Raw genomic sequence first — 18,574 nt, 5'->3', positions numbered from 1 at the left:
GACCAAAGCAATAGTTATTTCCATCTACAAAAAAGGACACAAATCTGATTGTAACAATTATCGTGGAATCAGCTTACTTAGTACCTGTTATAAAGTATATGCAAAAATCTTAGAATATAAACTTAAACGTATAGTAGACCCAAAATTAATAGAAGAGCAAAATGGATTCAGAAAAGGCGGGTCATGCATAGACTCTGCATTTACGTTAAAATTATTAATTGAAAAACACAGAGAAATGAACATAAAAACACACATAGCTTTTATAGATGACACCAAAACATTTGCTAAAATTATCAGAGAAAAACTATGGGAAATCCTAGAAGAATATGAAATACCAAACCAACTCTTTAGAGCCTTATATAATATATATCAAGATAATAAAATATCTGTGAAGTACAATAATTCAACATCAAGCTGGAAACCAATAAATCGAGGAGTATGTCAGGGTTGCCCTCTCTCACCGGTTTTATTTAATATATACATAGATAAAATCATAAAAGAATGGAAGATAACTAATGAAGGAGGAGGATTCAAGACAAACCGTAACACCAGATTAGCTACTTTTCATTTTGCTGATGACCAAATAATCCTTGGAAATAATGAATATGAACTACAAAAATCATTATGCAGTCTAAATAATCTGATAAAAACATACGGTATGGAAATATCAACAGACAAAACAAAAGTCATAGCCTTCAAAGGTGCTAATCCAATAAGAAGCAAAATAGTAATAAACAACAAAATAATAGAGCAATTAAATACATTCAAATGTTTAGGTTGCACAATGTCATGTGAAAATGAAGCTGATATAGAACCAAAGATATCAAACTTTTTAAAAGTAACAGGCATTATAAATAAAATTTTTAAACCCAATTATGTACAAAAACACACACGAATAAGAATCTACAATACAGTTGCTAAACCAACCTTGCTTTATGGCAGTGAGACATGGACAATAAAAAAAAGCAGATGAAAGAAGAATTGAATCATCGAAATGAAATTTCTGCACAGAACTGAAGGAGTCACAATAATGGACAAAATGAAAAGCAGCGAAATCAGAAAAAAACTTGGAATTGCAACCTCCCTAAATGAAAGAGTGATTTGCTATAGAGAAAAATGGAAAGAACACATACTAAGAATGAATAGAAGCAGAATACCTAAACAAATTCTAAATTACCACCCAAAAAGTACTCGATGCAGAGGAAGACCCTTAAAAAGATGGAAGTGAGTCCACTTGGCCTATAAGCCTGGAAAGCAAGAAGAAGAAGAAAAGAGAACTTTTGAATAATAGTATGAACTATTATTCAAAAATAGTTCATACTATATAGTTGTAGATGTCTGACTGTTCATAAAATTAAAAAATCCGAATGCAGATTCAAAGCAGTGCTAAGTTTAAACAAGTCTGGATTGGATGATGCCATGTTCTGTTGTTAACGTTCATAATGTATGTGGTCTGACTGAGGTATATTTTTATCAAAGCTGACCAAACTTGGTGTAGAATTAAGCCTTGGTTTTTATTGCATTGTGTTGGAATTCTAAGCATGTTTGCAGCTTGTTTAAATTTCCTTATGTAACAGTTTTTTTTCTATGTAAGACAAGTCTGTTTTCTGCCAGAGTACATTGTGGCCAGTGGAAGTGGTATGAAAAGCTAGACCTGATTTGTGTTCTCTTCTGTTTTGCACATCTTTTGGTGTTCGTTCATATTTCCCCAGATCTTCCTGTCTGTCCTACGTAGCAGATGCTGCAAGAACAATGAATTTTATAAACACCTGGTTTTTTTTAAAGGATGATGTGGAGGTTTCGGGGAATATAGAAATCTTGAAATTTTTTCCAGTGTCAGAAAGACTACTTTGATGTTATGTTTGTTTAGTAATTTAGCCATCTTGTCTGTAACATTCCTGATATATTTTTGTAATAGATTTCATGGTTTGATATGAACACAGATGGATAAGAAAATAACTATTAACTTAAAACTAATATTTCACTGGTATTATAACCAGCATCTTCAGAGCACACAACACAAAGTTTGTTACAAATGCAAAACAACCACAATCCGGTGTAACAGTGGGGCTAGTAAAAGTAATTGCAGCATGCAACACAAAACTAAAGTCCTAATATGGCGCCATCTAGGTTTAAAAAAAAAAAATCAAAGTTTGAAATAGTAGTCCAAATGGGTAGTCTTAGAAAGTTTGAAAAAATGAAATAAAATAAAAGTAATAAATATTAATTTGGTCTTAAGATGACTGTCTCCCAAATCTTTGGTAGATTTATACAGCCATACTTGTTAAGGTTTGGAGTATGTTTTAAGGCTTCTGCTGATTCCAGGAACAACCCCTCTGACTTGTAGAAGCTTCTGTGCATTACTTTTGTTTCTTTGCAATTGATCCTGTGTGCAGGGGTATCCAAAGCATGGTCTGCCAGACCCGACTCACCATAGCGAAAGTGTCAGATATATTTTTTGTTTTCACTGAGGCGGATGTCCACAGTTCTTCCTGTCTGTCCGTAGTAGGCTTGTTGGCAAGAACAGGGCACTTCATAGACTCCTGGATGTGATAAAGGAGTGCATTTGTCCTTAAGTGAACGGATGAGAGTTGCTAATTTTACATAAGGTTTAAATACTGTGCGTAGTTGGTGTTTATTAAGCACCCTAGATATCTTTTCAGATGTGCCTTTAATGTATGGGATGATGATGATGATAGTTTTGTTGTAGTCTTCTGTGGTAGATAGAGCACAGTATTTAAACCGTATGTAAAATTAGCAACTCTCATCCATTCACCAAGGACAAATGCACTCCTTTATCACATCCAGGAATCTATGAAGTGCCCTGTTCTTGCCAACAAGTCTACTACGGACAGACAGGAAGAACTGTGGACATCCGCCTCAGTGAAAACAAAAAATATATCTGACACTTTTGCTATGACAAGTTGGGTCTGGCAGACCATGCTTTGGATACCCCTGCACACAGGATCAATTGCAAAGAAACAAAAGTAATGCACAGAAGCTTCTACAAGTCAGAGAGGTTGTTCCTGGAATCAGCAAAAGCCTTAAAACATACTCCAAACCTTCACAAGTATTGGCTGTATAAATCTACCAAATATTTGGGAGACAGTCATCTTAAGACCAAATTAATATTTATTACTTTTATTTTATTTCATTTTTTCAAACTTTCTAAGACTATCCATTTGGACTACTATTTCAAAACTTTGATTTTTTTTTTTTTTAAACCTAGATGGCACCATATTAGGACTTTAGTCTTGTGTTGCATGCTGCAATTACTTTTACTAGCCCCACTGTTACACTAGATTGTGGTTGTTTTGCATTTGTAACAAACTGTGTTGTGTGCTGTGAAGATGCTGGATATAATACCAGCGAAATATTAGCTTTTAAGTTAATAAATAGTTATTTTCTTATCCATCTTTGTTCATATCAAACCGTGAAATCTATTACAAAAATGTCTGATGAATACATAAGTCTATCCATGCGTATTTTTAATATATGGAAGCGTGATAGCGTTTCTGAAATCTTGTTTCTGTGAGATGCTTGTAGGTGGTGTGTGGAGGATTTTTTTGATAGTCTTGGGTTCATAACCATTTTTTTTGAGGATCTGTGTTAAATATTCTAATTCTTCATTTCTCTGTTTTTCTGTGCCGGAAATATTATAAGCTATGTCTCTCAGGGTTTTTATTAGACCTATTTTTTGCGAAGAGTGGTGGTGTGAGGCCGCATTAAGAAATCTTCCTGTGTTGGTGGGTTTTCTATATATTGAGAAAGAAAGTTTATTATCTTTTTCATTGACTTGTAATAGGATGTCAAGAAAAGGAAGTTTTCTAAGTTCTTGTTCTAAAGTAAATTTTATATTCTTATGTAAATTCCTTCTTCTGATCAGAAGAAGCATACTTTAATCAAAAAATTTAACTTACTTCTTCACGAAAAACAAAAACAAAGAAAACACCTAGATTATTCCTCTTGAAGAAAGGTTAATAAGTAGTTATTAACCTTTCTTCAAGAGTCCTATCAAGAACTGAAAAAAATCTATTCCTGAAAGGTTTCAACTTTGCCTTAACGCCACGTTTCCAACCAAAAATTGACATAATAGCTCAAATAGAAAAAGGAATAAGAAATTTACCTGGTGATACATCAGATCTCATCCATATACAGAGAACAGCATTACTATTGCAAAGCAAATTACCTCAAAGGAATCTTCCTTACACATCCCTCAAAGAACTAAAATCAGATGAAAATATCGTTATAATCAAAGCAGATAAAGGGAATGCAATAGTTTTGAACTCTGAAGATTATAACAATAAAATGAAAACTCTTCTTGAAGATTCTAATACCTATAGACCTTTAGACAGAGATCCCACATGGTGCGCGCTCACAATAAAACCAATGATCTAATTAAAAAGATGCCTAATTGGAATGAAGAACTAAAAGAACTCTACAATCAAAACACCGATTAGTTCCAAGAATTTATGGTGTACCAAAAATACATAAGATAGGTATTCCCTTAAGACCGATAGTGGATGGAAGAGACTCTCTGACCTCCAATTTAGCAAAACATCTTACCAACATGATTTTACCTCACACAGTAAAAACTTCTTTCATCAAGAACAGTGCACATTTTATTGAGAAAGTAAAAGATATTTACATTGGACTTTCAGACATCTTAGCAAGTTTCAATGTTATCAGCCTATTTACTAATGTTCCAAGAAACGAAACTGTGAATCTCCTGGAAGACCTTTTTCCTCTTGACATCATAAATCTTTATAAACATTGTATAAATAATACTTTTTTCATGTATCAAGACAAATTTTGAGAACAAAAAGAAGGATTGCCTATGGGCTCTTCCCTCTCTCCAGCTTTAGCTAATCTATTTATGGAAAATTTTGAAAATAATGCTTTAATCAATTATCATAAAAAACCAAAAACTTGGTTACGCTATGTAGATGATATTTTCATCATATGGCTAGGAACAAGATGAATTCATTGCTTTCAAAGATTACCTGAATAATTTACATAAGAATATAAAATTTACTTTAGAACAAGAAGAACTTAGAAAACTTCCTTTTCTTGATATCCTATTAGAAGTCAATGAAAAAGATAATATACTTTCTTTCTCAATATATAGAAAACCCACCAACACAGGAAGATTTCTTAATGCGGCCTCACACCAATACCCTTTGCAAAAAATAGGTCTAATAAAAACCCTGTCTAATATTATAAAAAACTATGTCCCTGAGGGACATAGCTTATAATATTTCCGGCACAGAAAAACAGAGAAATGAAGAATTAAAATATTTAACACACATCCTCAAAAAAAATAGTTATGAACCCAAGACTATAAAAAAAATCCTCTACACACCTCCTAAAGCATCTCACAGAAACAAGATTTCAGAAACGCTATCATGCTTCCATATATCAAGAATGTTACAGACAAGATGGCTAAATTACTAAACAAAATAACATCAAAGTAGCCTTTCTGACGCTGGAAAAAATTTCAAGATTTCTATATCCCCCAAAACCTCCACATCATCCTTTTAAAAAAACCAGGTGTTTATAAAATTTATTGTTCTTGCGGCATCTGCTACATAGGACAGACAGGAAGATCCGGGGAAATACGCATGAACGAACATTAAAAGGATGTGCAAAACAGAAGAGAACACAAATCAGGTCTAGCTTTCCATACCAGTTCCACTGGCCACAATGTACTCTGGCAGAAAACAAACATGTCTTACATAGAAAAAACTGTTACATAAGGAAATTTAAAGAAGCTTAGAATTCCAACACAATGCAATAAAAATCAAGGCTTAATTCTACACCAAGTTTGGTCAGCTTTGATAAAAAAATATACCTGTCAGACCTCGTACAGTATGAACGTGAACAACAGAACGTGGCATCATCCAGCATTGTTTAAACTTAGCACTGCTTTGAATTTGCATTCTGATTTTTTAATTTTATGAACAGTCAGACAGCTATAACTGCATAGTATGAACAATTTTAGAATAATTTCTCTTTATTGTGTTTTAAACTTTAAGTTACCTTTTACCCCTGAAGATGTAAGTCAAACGACTTATGAAACTTGTCGGGTTTTATTTCTTTGTGTTTTTAGCTTAATAAAAAAAATGTGGTCCAATTACCGGAATATGCCTCATGATCTTCTAAACCACAGAAACCTCCACTTACAATTAAAATGGAGGATAATATAAATCCAGCCACATTTTATATCCAAATACATACATCACTCACACACACATACAGTTGACCCTTGAAGAACACAAGTTTAAACTGAGCAGATCCACTTATACGTGGTTATTTTTTGAATAAATATATTGGAAATTTTTTGGGAGATTTGAGACAATTCAAAAAAACTTGTAGATGAACTGAATAGCCTAGAAATATCGAAGAAATTAAAAAAAGTTTAGGTATGTCATGAATGCATAAATTATATATAGATATTAGTCTATTTTATCATTTTCTACTATAAAGTATACAGAAATCTATTATAAAAAGTTAAAATTTATCAAATCTTACACATACAAACACTTACAGACTGTATATGGCCATTTGCTGTTGAGAGAAATGCAAAAATATGTAAGGATGCAGTATTAAATCATAACTGCACAAAAATTAACTGTTATTCATTAGTGTATGCAAAAATAACCTGAATCTGAACTTGGTGCATGCACATTTCCTTGTTAAGCATGATGATGGGATCGTGAGCGAGCAAAATTTCAAAACCTAACATTTATTTCCATTAAACTGATATTCCCATTAATTTGCACACCTTTCCAGTTTATTCAAATCCTCATGAAGAGCCAAAACACTAGCACTGTTACTAATAATCCTCCTAAGCTTCACATCATCTGTAAGCAACTAAATATCTCCCTATAGTCCAGACAATATCACTGCTGTACCAGTCTGGCAAGGGACATCATCTTGTGTGAACTGATTAGTTGATCTGGATTTTTTTTTTCTTCTTTTGTTAGTGCTTACAAGTAAGTTTCGTGATTTTGTGATGGCTGACCATAAGGAACAGAGAGCATATATGAAATTTTGTTTTCATTAGGGTAAAACTGCAGCTGAAAGTGCCGTTATGCTTTGGCAAGCCTTTAAGGATTCTTCTTCTTTAGTATTCTGCAATTGAGCAGGTTCTTCTTTTAGTAGCAAAAACTTTCCTTCCACCCTCTTCTGTTCTGAGCCTTCTCTTTCAAGGTTGTGTACCTGTCTCCATTGAGCATGTCATCTAGCATTGTTTTCCTTACTCTTCCTCTGGGTATTTTTCCGTCTATTTTTCCTTCGATGGCATCTCTGATGATTCCATTCCCTCTCAGAATATGTCCTATCCAGTTTCCCTTGCTTCTTTTTATCTTCCTTAACAGACTTCTTTCTTCTTCAATGCTTTTTAAGACCTCTTCATTAGTTATTTTATCTGTCCATTTGATTTTTTCCATCCTTCTCCAAATCCACATCACAAAGCTTTCCAAAAATCTTAATTTCTTCTTTCTTCAATGTCCAAGTTTCAGATGCATAGAGGGCAACACTCCACACATAACATTTTATTAGTCTTTTCTTTAGGTTTCTATCCATTTTACTTCTGAATAAATTCCGTTTTCTATTGAAGGCATCTCTTCCCATCGCTATTCTTGCTTTTATGTCACTTTTACATCTTCCATCACTGCTAATAACACTTCATTGATATTTAAATTTCTTTACTTGATTCAATTTTTCCCCATTTATTCTGATATGCATATTTGCCTCTTTCCTTGCTTTTCATCACCTTTGTTTTTCTGATGTTAATTTTCATTCGATAACTGATACAGGATTCAAGTAATCTGTTCAACAGTGTAGTCCTGTTTCAGTGTTTGATAGTAATGCCTTGACATCTGCGTATCTTATTGCAAATATCTGTCTACCTCCAATCTTTATGCATTCTTACAAATTCTCCAGTGCTTCTTTTAGCATTGCTTCGGAATACATGTTGAACAAAATTTGTGACAGAGAACAGCCTTGTCTTACTCCTCATCCAATGATACCTAGTTCTGTTGTACCATAAATGCCTCTCACCATGGCAATTTGCCCCATATATATAGTGAGATAATTAGCCTTCTGTCTTTCCAATCTATACCAATCTTTTCCATTACTTCCACCATTTTATCCCATTTCACATAGTCAAAAGCTTTCTCAAAATCTGTATAACAGATGTTAATTTCTTTATTCGCTTCTTGATTTCTTTCAATTATTATTCTTAACAGTCCAATCGCATCTCTTGTTCCCCTACCCTTCCTGAAACCAAACTGATCTTCTCAAAATTCTTCCACTTTAGATGCAACACTTCGTGTTAAGATTCTCATAAGTATTTTTGATGTATGGGAAATGAGGCTTATTGTTCTAAAATCCTTGCAGTTCACTGCATTACTTTTCTTTGGTATAGGTATAAATATTAAGGTCATAAAATCTTTTGGTAGTTCTCCTTTGTTATAAATTAAATTTATTATTTTGGTTATTTCTTCAGTTCCTTTCTTCTGAAGTTTTGAAGTTCGGAATTCTGCAGGTATTTCATCTATTCCTTCTGCCTTTCCACATTTTAGTTCTTTAATGGCCAATTCTACTAATGTCTTCAAAATCTCTGGGCCTAGATCATCTTCATTTACCTTCTTTATATCTTCTAATGGCAACTCATTTGGTCTATTTTCCTTGTCATATAGATCTTCAATGTATTCCTTCCATCTCATTAGGATTTTATCTTCTTCAGTTATGATTTCTCCATTCTTATTTTCTATGCCTCTAGCTCAAATTCCATTTCTCTTGTGTTCATGCTTCTTGCTTTTTGATATAAAAGATCATACCTTCCACTCTCTCATAATTTTCCATTTCTTCACATTGTTTTTTAAACTAATCTTCTCTACTTCTTTCTGCTTCCCTTCTCAATCTGTCATTCAGGGTTCTATATTGTATTTTCCCTTCTGGGGTGTCTTTATTTTTCCATTTTCTTCTTTCTTCCATTAGAGAAGTCATCTCATTAATTATCCAAGGTTTTTTTATTCTTTTAGCTCTTACATATCCAATTTCTTCTTCTGCAATCTTCTTTATTTTCTCTTTAACTTGTTCCCATTTCTTTTCTGGATCTTCAGTTTTGACAAAACTTGTTTCCTCTAATTCTTTCTCCAATCTATTTCCAAATTCCATGGTATTTTTTAATTTCTCTAAGTCATTTATATGTCAAGTTCCATTTTTTCCTTTTCATAGCTTCTTTTATTTTCTTTAGTTTCACATTTATTTCTATGAATAATAGGTTATGGTAAGAGTAAATATCAGCTCCAGGATACGTGCATGCATTTTTTACACTATTCTTGTATCTTTGCTTTACTATAATGTAATCAATTTGATACCTTTCCATATCTCCTGTTTTTTCCCATGTGTATAGTCTTCTCTTAGATTTTTTAAACCAAGTATTTGCAATTATTAGCTTATTTTCTTTACAGAATTCCACTAACCTTTCCCCTCTCTCATTTCTATTACCTAGTCTGTAGTTTCCTAAAATAAAGGACTATGAGTGGTTTTTCTGTTTCAAAAATGAGAAGATGTCAGTTGAAGACAAACCATGATCAGACTGCTCTTCGACAAGCATAAATTGCTTGTTCTCAGAATTATAAAATTCTCAGAATATTAAAAAAAAATAATAAAAAATTGTGTGAACGTTTACTGCGATTTCAGGATGCAAGTTCTTACTGACCAGAACTTTCTTTCAAAAGTTGTGACCAGGGATGAGTCTTGGTGTTATGATCCAGAAACAAAACAAGCATCAAACCAATGAAAACATGCAAATTCACTAAGACCAAAGAAGGCATATCAAATTTGATCAAACATCAAGAGAATTTATATTTTTAATATGAATGGAATTCATATTAAAAGAACAAACAAAGAATTTGTTCCTCCTGGACACAGAGTGAACCGACATTTATATGTCAACATTTTGAGATTAAATGTAGTAATCTGGTCATCAATCCCAATTTGTATAATTCAATCTCAATAGTATATAGCTTCCTTCTTTGTATAGCTAATTTTACCTTCCACTACACAATTTCTTACCTGATTCAGTGCTCTTCTTTTCTTTCTTCTTCCCCCCTCCCAGTGCTTAATGCTTATGTTGTTCACTTAATTCATACTGAATATATTCATTAGTTTGAAAAATGGCATGATTATATGCACTCAGGGAAGCCCCCGTGTTAACAATTTCCTCTACCATTTCCTTCTTGTTGATTCTTCATTGTTTTTGTGAGATTGTGGTACCATTTTACAGTACTACTTTAATATTACATCATTCCAACAGAATATCAGGAAATATATCAAATATTATAAATACATGTAAATGAGCAGTAATATTATTATGAAAAATTAAACATTTGAAGAGTTTCACACAATAAAAAGTCACAAGTTTCACAAGAGCATTAAAATACCATCTATTTATTGGATAGCCTCAAATCATACCTCCAATATTAGTAAGCAAAGCATAAATTATTATTAAAAAACAGCATAAATAAAGTATATGTGTCATTGTTAGACGAATGGTATAAGGTTCTGTATAATGAACTGCAAAAAATGGTATAAGCATATTTACTGTAGTAACTATACCTGGAATAGATTCTATATAATCAACAGTATAACCATCCAGTTGCATCATTTCTGTGGGCTCTGACTTTTTCTCTCTGAAACTGCACATGGCAAAGGTATACTGGGAGACCTAAAATGAGAACAAACAAAATTAACATGGAAATTAAAAATGAACTTATATCTGACTATAAAAACTACAATACAATAATATTCAGAATACCAGACTTCAAGAAATAATTTTATTTTATTCTTGTTGGTTAAAATCTCTCTCTCAATGTAAGTAACTAAATTCAGTCTGAAGCAAATTTATTATCTGCTTTATCTTTGCAACATTATAATATTCTTTTATATATACATATATTTGTCCCAACATCAGAGGGGTCGAAAGATTTATAAGCACATTTTTGTTTGGGGGAGTTGAGGATTGATATAGAAGTTTATTGATAATTATTTTTCATTAAGAACTGTAGTTTGGCTATACTTCACAGGGAAAGCTGTTCCATAGAACAGAGGTGGACAGAATCAAAGAGGAAGAATAGAAGATGGTCTGGTGTGTAATTACAACTGTACAGTAAAGGGATGCTGGGTAGCTGCTACTCTTGTATTAACAAGTGCAACAGAAACTGGAGGAACGATGGTTGCCAATTCACTGCAGAGGAGACCAAAGAAGTACCTGTAGAATAGACAAAGTGCTGAAATACTGCATCTGTGAAATAGAAGATGAAGTGAATCTGTAAGAGAAAGATCACCTATGAGCCTAATTGAATGCCTCTGGATGGTGTCAAGGTTTTAAGAGAAGTTTTAGGTGCAACACCCAAACATATGAGCAGCATTCTAAGCATGGGCAGATTTAAGTATTGCATACAGTTAACGGTTGGTAGGGTATAAAATAGCCTCCAGAATGAAATAGAATGACTAGATTTTTGGATGCTGAGGAGGCTACTGATGTGATGTGTTTATGCCAGGAGAGAATAAAGGCAAATGTTGGTCCAGTAAGAGAGAGAACTGATCTTATATGGTGATTTCTGTATACTGAGGATAAAGGGTAGGAGAGCTGAGATCTCTTTTGTGAGAGAAGGGAGGTAGAGAAAATCACTGCAATAAATACTATGCAAATAAGATTAATACACGTTCATCACTCTACATGCATGTGTGCACTGTAACATGCACTAATGCATGTTACAGTGCTTTGCTTTTCAGTACAATATAAAATTACATCATACAGATGTAATTTTATAATAATCATACAGAAATAGTTGTTATTAAAGATGATTGTTTAAAAGCTGAATGTATGTAGAAACTTCATAAGTCATGAAATTTTGACCACAGAACTTATGAGAATGCAATCCTCAGCATCAGAGATGCCTAAGCTTGCACTACTTAAAAGGCATGATCACTGCCTATGCATCCATATATTTGTCTTTTATTAATGCATTTTGACAAGGGTTGTAGTGGTCTCTGAAGAGAACCAACTAGTTTGAAACAGCTTTCAAATCAGTAAAACCTTTATTAAAATGCACCAATAAAAGGCAAATATATGGACATATTATTATTTTTATTATTATTATTTTTATTATTATTATTATTTGACACCTACAGGGAGTTCAAAGACTCATCGAGGGAGAATGCGCCAACAGCATCGAACGAATGTCCCCTTCCAACTACTAACCACACTCAAACTTACTTAACTGAGCCATTAGTAGCAGAGGCTCTACCAATCAGCCAATCTATACAAAATGTGCATCTCATTTTTACATGGGCAGAGAACAAATTTGTATAATCTTTTAACACAGCAAAAGTGGTGGCCTAATCAATAATTTAACATGCATGTTTGTTATGTAGAGGCTAAGATTCTGACGTATTTCAGTTCTAATTATAATTTATTAGCTCTTAGAACAAAAGGTTCTGTGTGTAGAATATGTACAATCATATTTTTCAAAGAATGAGATCATCATCATCATTGTTAAGATTAGAGTGGTTGATTAAAATTTCACAGACTCCGTATATTAAATTTAGACTCATACCCAATTTTTGGGATGAGATGTGATGAATAGGTGACTTCCAAGTCAATTCTATTGTGTCATTTATGTTTTATATATATATATATATATATATATATATGATTATTAAAAACAACACGTAAGTCCACAGTAATAACTTTAATTAATAAATAAGGTAGATATTTCGTACTAAAAATAATAGTACATCTTCAGTGTTACAAACAGATAGGAATAGAATACAAGTAACGAATATTGGGTGGATCACCTATTAAAATACAATGTTGTCGCGAGCTAGGAAATGAAAGAAATTAATATTTAAGATAATTCGTTTTTTAATGATTACATAAAATAAAAGTCTCCCAGATCTTCAAGAGAGAGAGAGAGGCAATCGTTTCGATTTAAATTCGGTCGGGATAAAAAAGCTTCACAACTTTCTTTAAAGAGGCGTTCATATTTGAACCTGCATCTATGAAGTAGAATAGCTTTATCCCACTGGATATTATGGGTAGTGGTAATACTGTGTTGTGCTAGACCAGACTTCTCAGGTTTGTTGTAATCAATATAATATTGATGTTCTTTAATTCGTTTTTCCACAGAACGGCCAGTTTATCCAAAATAAGAAACATCGCATTCACAAGGAATTTTGTAAACGCCAGCCAAAGACAGAGATGACAGTTTATCTCTTGTAGAAGGCAATAAGGAAGAAATTTTGTTGATAGGAATATACAGGGTGTTCGGGATAAATTTGACAGTTTCGTAAGGAAAACTAAAATCTTCTTTGTATCTATTAAATTTAATGAATTGACAAAAAAACATTACAGGCAGAGTTAATTACAATACTATCAACAAGATTTACTCAAAATAACCACCATTAGCATCGATCACAGCTTCAATTCTGCTTCGGAACCTCGAACAAGCTGATGCTACAGTCTCCCTGGGAAGGGCCGCAAAAACTGTTTTAATTTTATCCATTAACTGGGCTTTTGTATTACTGGAAGTGCGATTGGTGTCTTTTTCAACTGCGCCCCATACAAAATAATCCATGGGGTTAAGGTCTGGGGAGTTTGGAGGCCAAACATTTGGACTGGTGAAGTCGTAGAAATTTTCAGACAACCATTTTTGACTTTTCCCAGAGGTGTGGCAAGGGGCCGAATCCTGCTGCCATACATACGGCCTACCATTGGCTACCCTTGTTATCCAGGGCTTGACTACAGTTAGCAACTCCACGAACAAAGCCCGAATTCCAATGCCAGGGTTCTTCAACACCTGTTCCTGCAGATTTGCGAGGAATTCTGCTGTACGAACGCAATCAGATCGTCTGCTAGGGATCTTTCTTCTTGCTACATCCTCGTAGTCACCATTGCAAGTCTCTAGTTCATGCCTGATTGTTTTTACTGTATTCAGGGAGCATTGGGCAGCAGTCGTAATATCCTTATTTTGATGGCGGGCACGAATCATCATGATACAAGTTATTCTCTTCCATGATTCAGGTGGGTTCCAGCTATCCATCCTTTCTGACATCTTGTATATGAATGAAGAAGGGTCCAAACTTTTAAATGAAGAGAAGTGTGTGTTAATACATGTAACTTACGGAAAAATATAATTAATTATAAATATGTCAAATTTATCCCGAACACCCTGTAAGTGGGAATCAATTGGTACTTTTTTTAAAATTCTACCTATAGGTTCTGAGATTCCTGGAATGTAGGGGATTGGAACTCTGCGAACTGTTGAAGAACCCTTAGGTATTGGAACATCAGATTCAATTATCTGTTGGATTTGATTAGGGTTGTAATTATTAGATATCATTAACTTTTTAATGATGGAAAGTTCTTGTTATAAGATTTCTGGAGAAGAGCAAACTTTATGTGCCCTATTAATTAGAGATTTAAGAATGCCAAATTTTTGAGATATATGGTGAGCAGACTTTTTATGAATGTATAAGTCTGTGAAAGAAATTTTCACAGACTTATGCAAAAATATAATTCTTTATATCACAGACAAAAGAAAAACTTAACCTCTGACATCACTTCTAATAAAAAATGGATTATTAACATTTCCGATCGCTCTTTATCCGACACCGAGTCCAGTGCTTTGGCAAAAGACCTTGATTTTGCAGTTATTCCTACACGCATTCCGTATCTTGACTTTTTACATAATATAGAACGCAATCTATCTGGACTTTCTAGCAACGACGCTAATAAACTTCGTTTTGAAGTTGTGACTTCATTATTTAAAAGCAAATTACCTCCACGCAATTTATCAAATGCTGAAATCAAAGGTCTAACTTCTTTAAGAAGAGATAATAATATATCTATTTCTAAGGCCGATAAAGGAAAAGCTATTGTAATCATGAATAAGACTGACTATGAGACCAAAGTATCCAGTCATTTAGAAGACACATCTATCTACAAAGAGATCACGCATAATCCTACGAATTCACAGATTAAACAATTAAATAAATTACTTGATGAGGTCATCAGTTGGGACCCAAATTATGTGGATAAATTACGTACCTACTTTGGAAGATCTCCTCGTCTATATGGTTTTCCGAAAATCCATAAAGAAGGCTATCCAGTACGACCAATCATGAATTGCATTGATTCTCCTACTTACTGAATTGCAAAAGTCTTGTCTCGTTCTTTAAGTGCTCTCACTGGACATTCAAGATCCTACATAAAAAATTTAATAGATTTCCTGGAAAAAATCAAGGATTTAAAAATCAAAGAGTCTGAGTTGTTAGTCAGTTTTGACATTGTATCTCTGTTTACCAATATCCCATTAGCCGACACAGTCAATTTATTATATGAAGATTACCCTCGAGATATCGCAAAATTTTTGAATTTGTTATCCATTCAGATTATTTTAGATGGAAAAACAAGCTCTACAAACAAGTTGAAGGTACTGCCATGGGTAGTCCTTTGTCTCCACCTTTGGCTAACTATTTTTTGAAACAATTTGAAGAGACTATGTCTTCATCCATTCACCCTCAACCATCTCTTTGGTATCATTATGTCGATGATGTTTTTGCCATTTCATCATATACTGAAGATGAGCTGTCCACCTTTCTACAACAGATAAATAGCCTTCATCCTCATATCCAATTCACCATGGAAAAGGAAAATTCTGGTACTTTATCATTTTTGGACATCCTGCTTACTCGAACTTCTTCTGGTACCTTATCTACAAGCATCTTTCGAAAGCCCACATTTACTGGCAGATACATTCATAAAAAGTCTGCTCACCATACATCTCAAAAATTTGGCATTCTTAAATCTCTAATTAATAAGGCACATAAAGTTTGCTCTTCTCCAGAAATCTTATAACAAGAACTTTCCATCATTAAAAAGTTAATGGTATCTAATAATTACAACACTAATCAAATCCAACAGATAATTGAATCTTATGTTCCAATACCTAAGGTTTCTTCAACAGTTCGCAGAGTTCCAATCCCCACATTCCAGGAATCTCAGAACCTATAGGTAGAATTTTAAAAAAGTACCAATTGATTCCCACTTATATTCCTATCAACAAAATTTCTTCCTTATTGCCTTCTACAAGAGATAAACTGTCATCTCTGTCTTTGGCTGGCGTTTACAAAATTCCTTGTGAATGCGATGTTTCTTATTTTGGATAAACTGGCCGTTCTGTGGAAAAAAGAATTAAAGAACATCGATATTATATTGATTACAACAAACCTCAGAAGTCTGGTCTAGCACAACACAGTATTACCACTACCCATAATATCCAGTGAGATAAAGCTATTCTACTTCATAGATGCAGGTTCAAATATGAATGCCTCTTTAAAGAAAGTTGTGAAGCTTTTTTTACACTAACCGAATTTAAATCGAAATGATTGCCTCTCTCTCTCTCTATTGAAGATCTGGGATACTTTTATTTTATGTAATCATTAAAAAACGAATTATCTTAAATATTAATTTCTTTCATTTTCTAGCTCGCGACAACATTGTATTTTAATAGGTGATCCACTGAATATTCGTTACTTGTATTGTATTCCTATCTGTTTGTAACACTGAAGATGTACTATTATTTTTAGTACGAAATATTTACCTTATTTATTAATTAAAATTATTACTATGGACTTACGTGTTGTTTTTAATAATTATACTATACCACAGGTCCCTCTAAAAATAAGAATATATATATGATCGAGTACTTGCTGATGAGATCAAATTTTTAAAGTCTGTTTTTTAGTGTGCTACTTTTAATTTTTTAGGAAATGACAATAAAAACAATAATAAATAAAATTATTAATTATAAAAACTTTAATTATCTTTAAAATCTTAGAATGTATGCTTCCCAAATTTGGAGTAGTCTCATGCACCTAAATTTGTTGATTTTTGGGAAGTTTTTCAGAGCTGAGGCTGATTCAAGGAATAATGTTTTGTACTTGTACTTGCTGTGGTGTAATAAAGTGGCCTTCTTCCAGCATATTCTGTGGTGGGTGTCCAATGCATGGTCAGCAAGTCCTGAGTGGGTGTATTGGTGGAACCTTAGTCCTTGTGTTCGAATATCCTGATATTGGTTGTCCTGCCTGTTTGCCTGTAGTAGGACAGTTTGTAACTGCGAGGGACCTGGTATACTCCAGGTACGTCTAGGGGAAGTAGGTGGTCTTTGTTGGAGCAGATAAAAGATGTTAATTTCTTATGTGATTTATAACTAGTTGTGAGATCAATTTTCTTAGGATTTTTGTTAATTTTCAGAGATACCCCAGATATATGGAATGCTGACAGATTTAGAGTAATCTCTGCTATGAAGTGGGAGGTGATATTTTTATTATATATGGTTAATCTTTTCATTTTTTTTTTTTGGTGGGGAGGGGCTGTAGCAATTGGCTAAGAAGGTGTTAAGGAAATGGTTAAGTTCAGTAGTTAGGGCATTGTTATCTGAACTGATTAATTTTGCCCTGCTACATAGGGTGTTCATAATCCCATATTGTTGCGATGGGGGGGGATGGTGATGGTTTTCTAAGGTTTCAAAGTTTTTGTATATAAGTTCTTGACCAAGTAAGTAGAGCGAGAGGGTTCTCTTTATCCATTGATCTTGCTGAATTTTTTTTCAAAATATCAAAAAAGATGTATTTGGAATCATTATCCCTCAAAGTGCCTGCTACGTCATCAGCCTATGCTAATACCCTATCTGCCTTCATAGCAGAAGGAACTGTTATTCTTTGCACAGCACCTGTATTGTTGACTTCCTGCAAGAAAGTTAAAGAACCAATGCAAAGAGTAGTGAACTTTTGTCCAGGTCTGATATGTATTCATTAACTAGGAGTCAGGTAGAATTGACAACTGCTCCTTCAATAACACACAGCAACTTTTTACCTACACCAATTTGCTGCAGGATGTAATAAGAAAGGGATGCCAGACATTATCAAATGCTTGAGTAAGGTCTGCTGGTAGCACTGCCATTGGCTGCTTTTTCATATTAAGTAGAATAGATGACATAGTAAAAACAGATTAAATTCTACTGCTTGGCCTGGAACTCCATACATCTGTGTGCTTTTAATTATCTCATTCCTACTTCAAGCCTGTTATTGATAATACAGAAAAATATCTTATAGCTAGATTAGATAGCGTCATAGGTATCATGTGGCTGATTAATGTATGATCTCTATTAAATTTTGTAATGAGGACAGTATGGTTTGCTGAAGTTCACTTTGTATGTTTCCTGACAAGAGAAAATAATTAAACAGTATAACTAGAATGGGAAGAATAAAATCCCAGCCTTGTGGTAACTCCAGACCACCAGGTCCTACAGATTTTCTTGCTGGCATTCTTTATAGATTATGGAAACTTTAGATGCTCTAATGGGTCAGTCAAACCCTTGGATATGAACAATAAATCCATTAACATTTGAAGAGTTATAATTTCCTACAGTATTGTCTTCAAACAGATTTTTATAGTGTTTTTTTTTTCTTAAAAAAAAGGAGTCAAGAATGT

The 18,574-nt window shown here is 33.5% G+C and overlaps 1 protein-coding gene across 3 annotated transcripts in view; it reads right to left on the bottom strand.

Annotated features, from left to right (window-relative positions):
• Cadps (calcium-dependent secretion activator 1) overlaps positions 1-18,574 on the bottom strand; it is a 1,213,340-nt gene that overhangs the window by 851,535 nt on the left and 343,231 nt on the right. For all 3 annotated transcript variants that reach the window (XM_090396519.1, XM_090396528.1, XM_090396537.1), the window contains one exon: positions 10,633-10,741. In XM_090396519.1, the coding sequence (XP_090252645.1) occupies positions 10,633-10,741 (109 nt within the window). The remainder of the gene's footprint in view (positions 1-10,632; positions 10,742-18,574) is intronic.

This window comes from Typopeltis vanoorti, chromosome 1 (genome assembly GCF_054136105.1).
Source record: "Typopeltis vanoorti isolate ZY-2024b chromosome 1, IOZ_Tvanoo_1.0, whole genome shotgun sequence".
In the NCBI taxonomy this organism is placed as follows: domain Eukaryota; kingdom Metazoa; phylum Arthropoda; class Arachnida; order Uropygi; family Thelyphonidae; genus Typopeltis; species Typopeltis vanoorti.
This window is presented reverse-complemented; position numbering and strand designations above follow the sequence as displayed.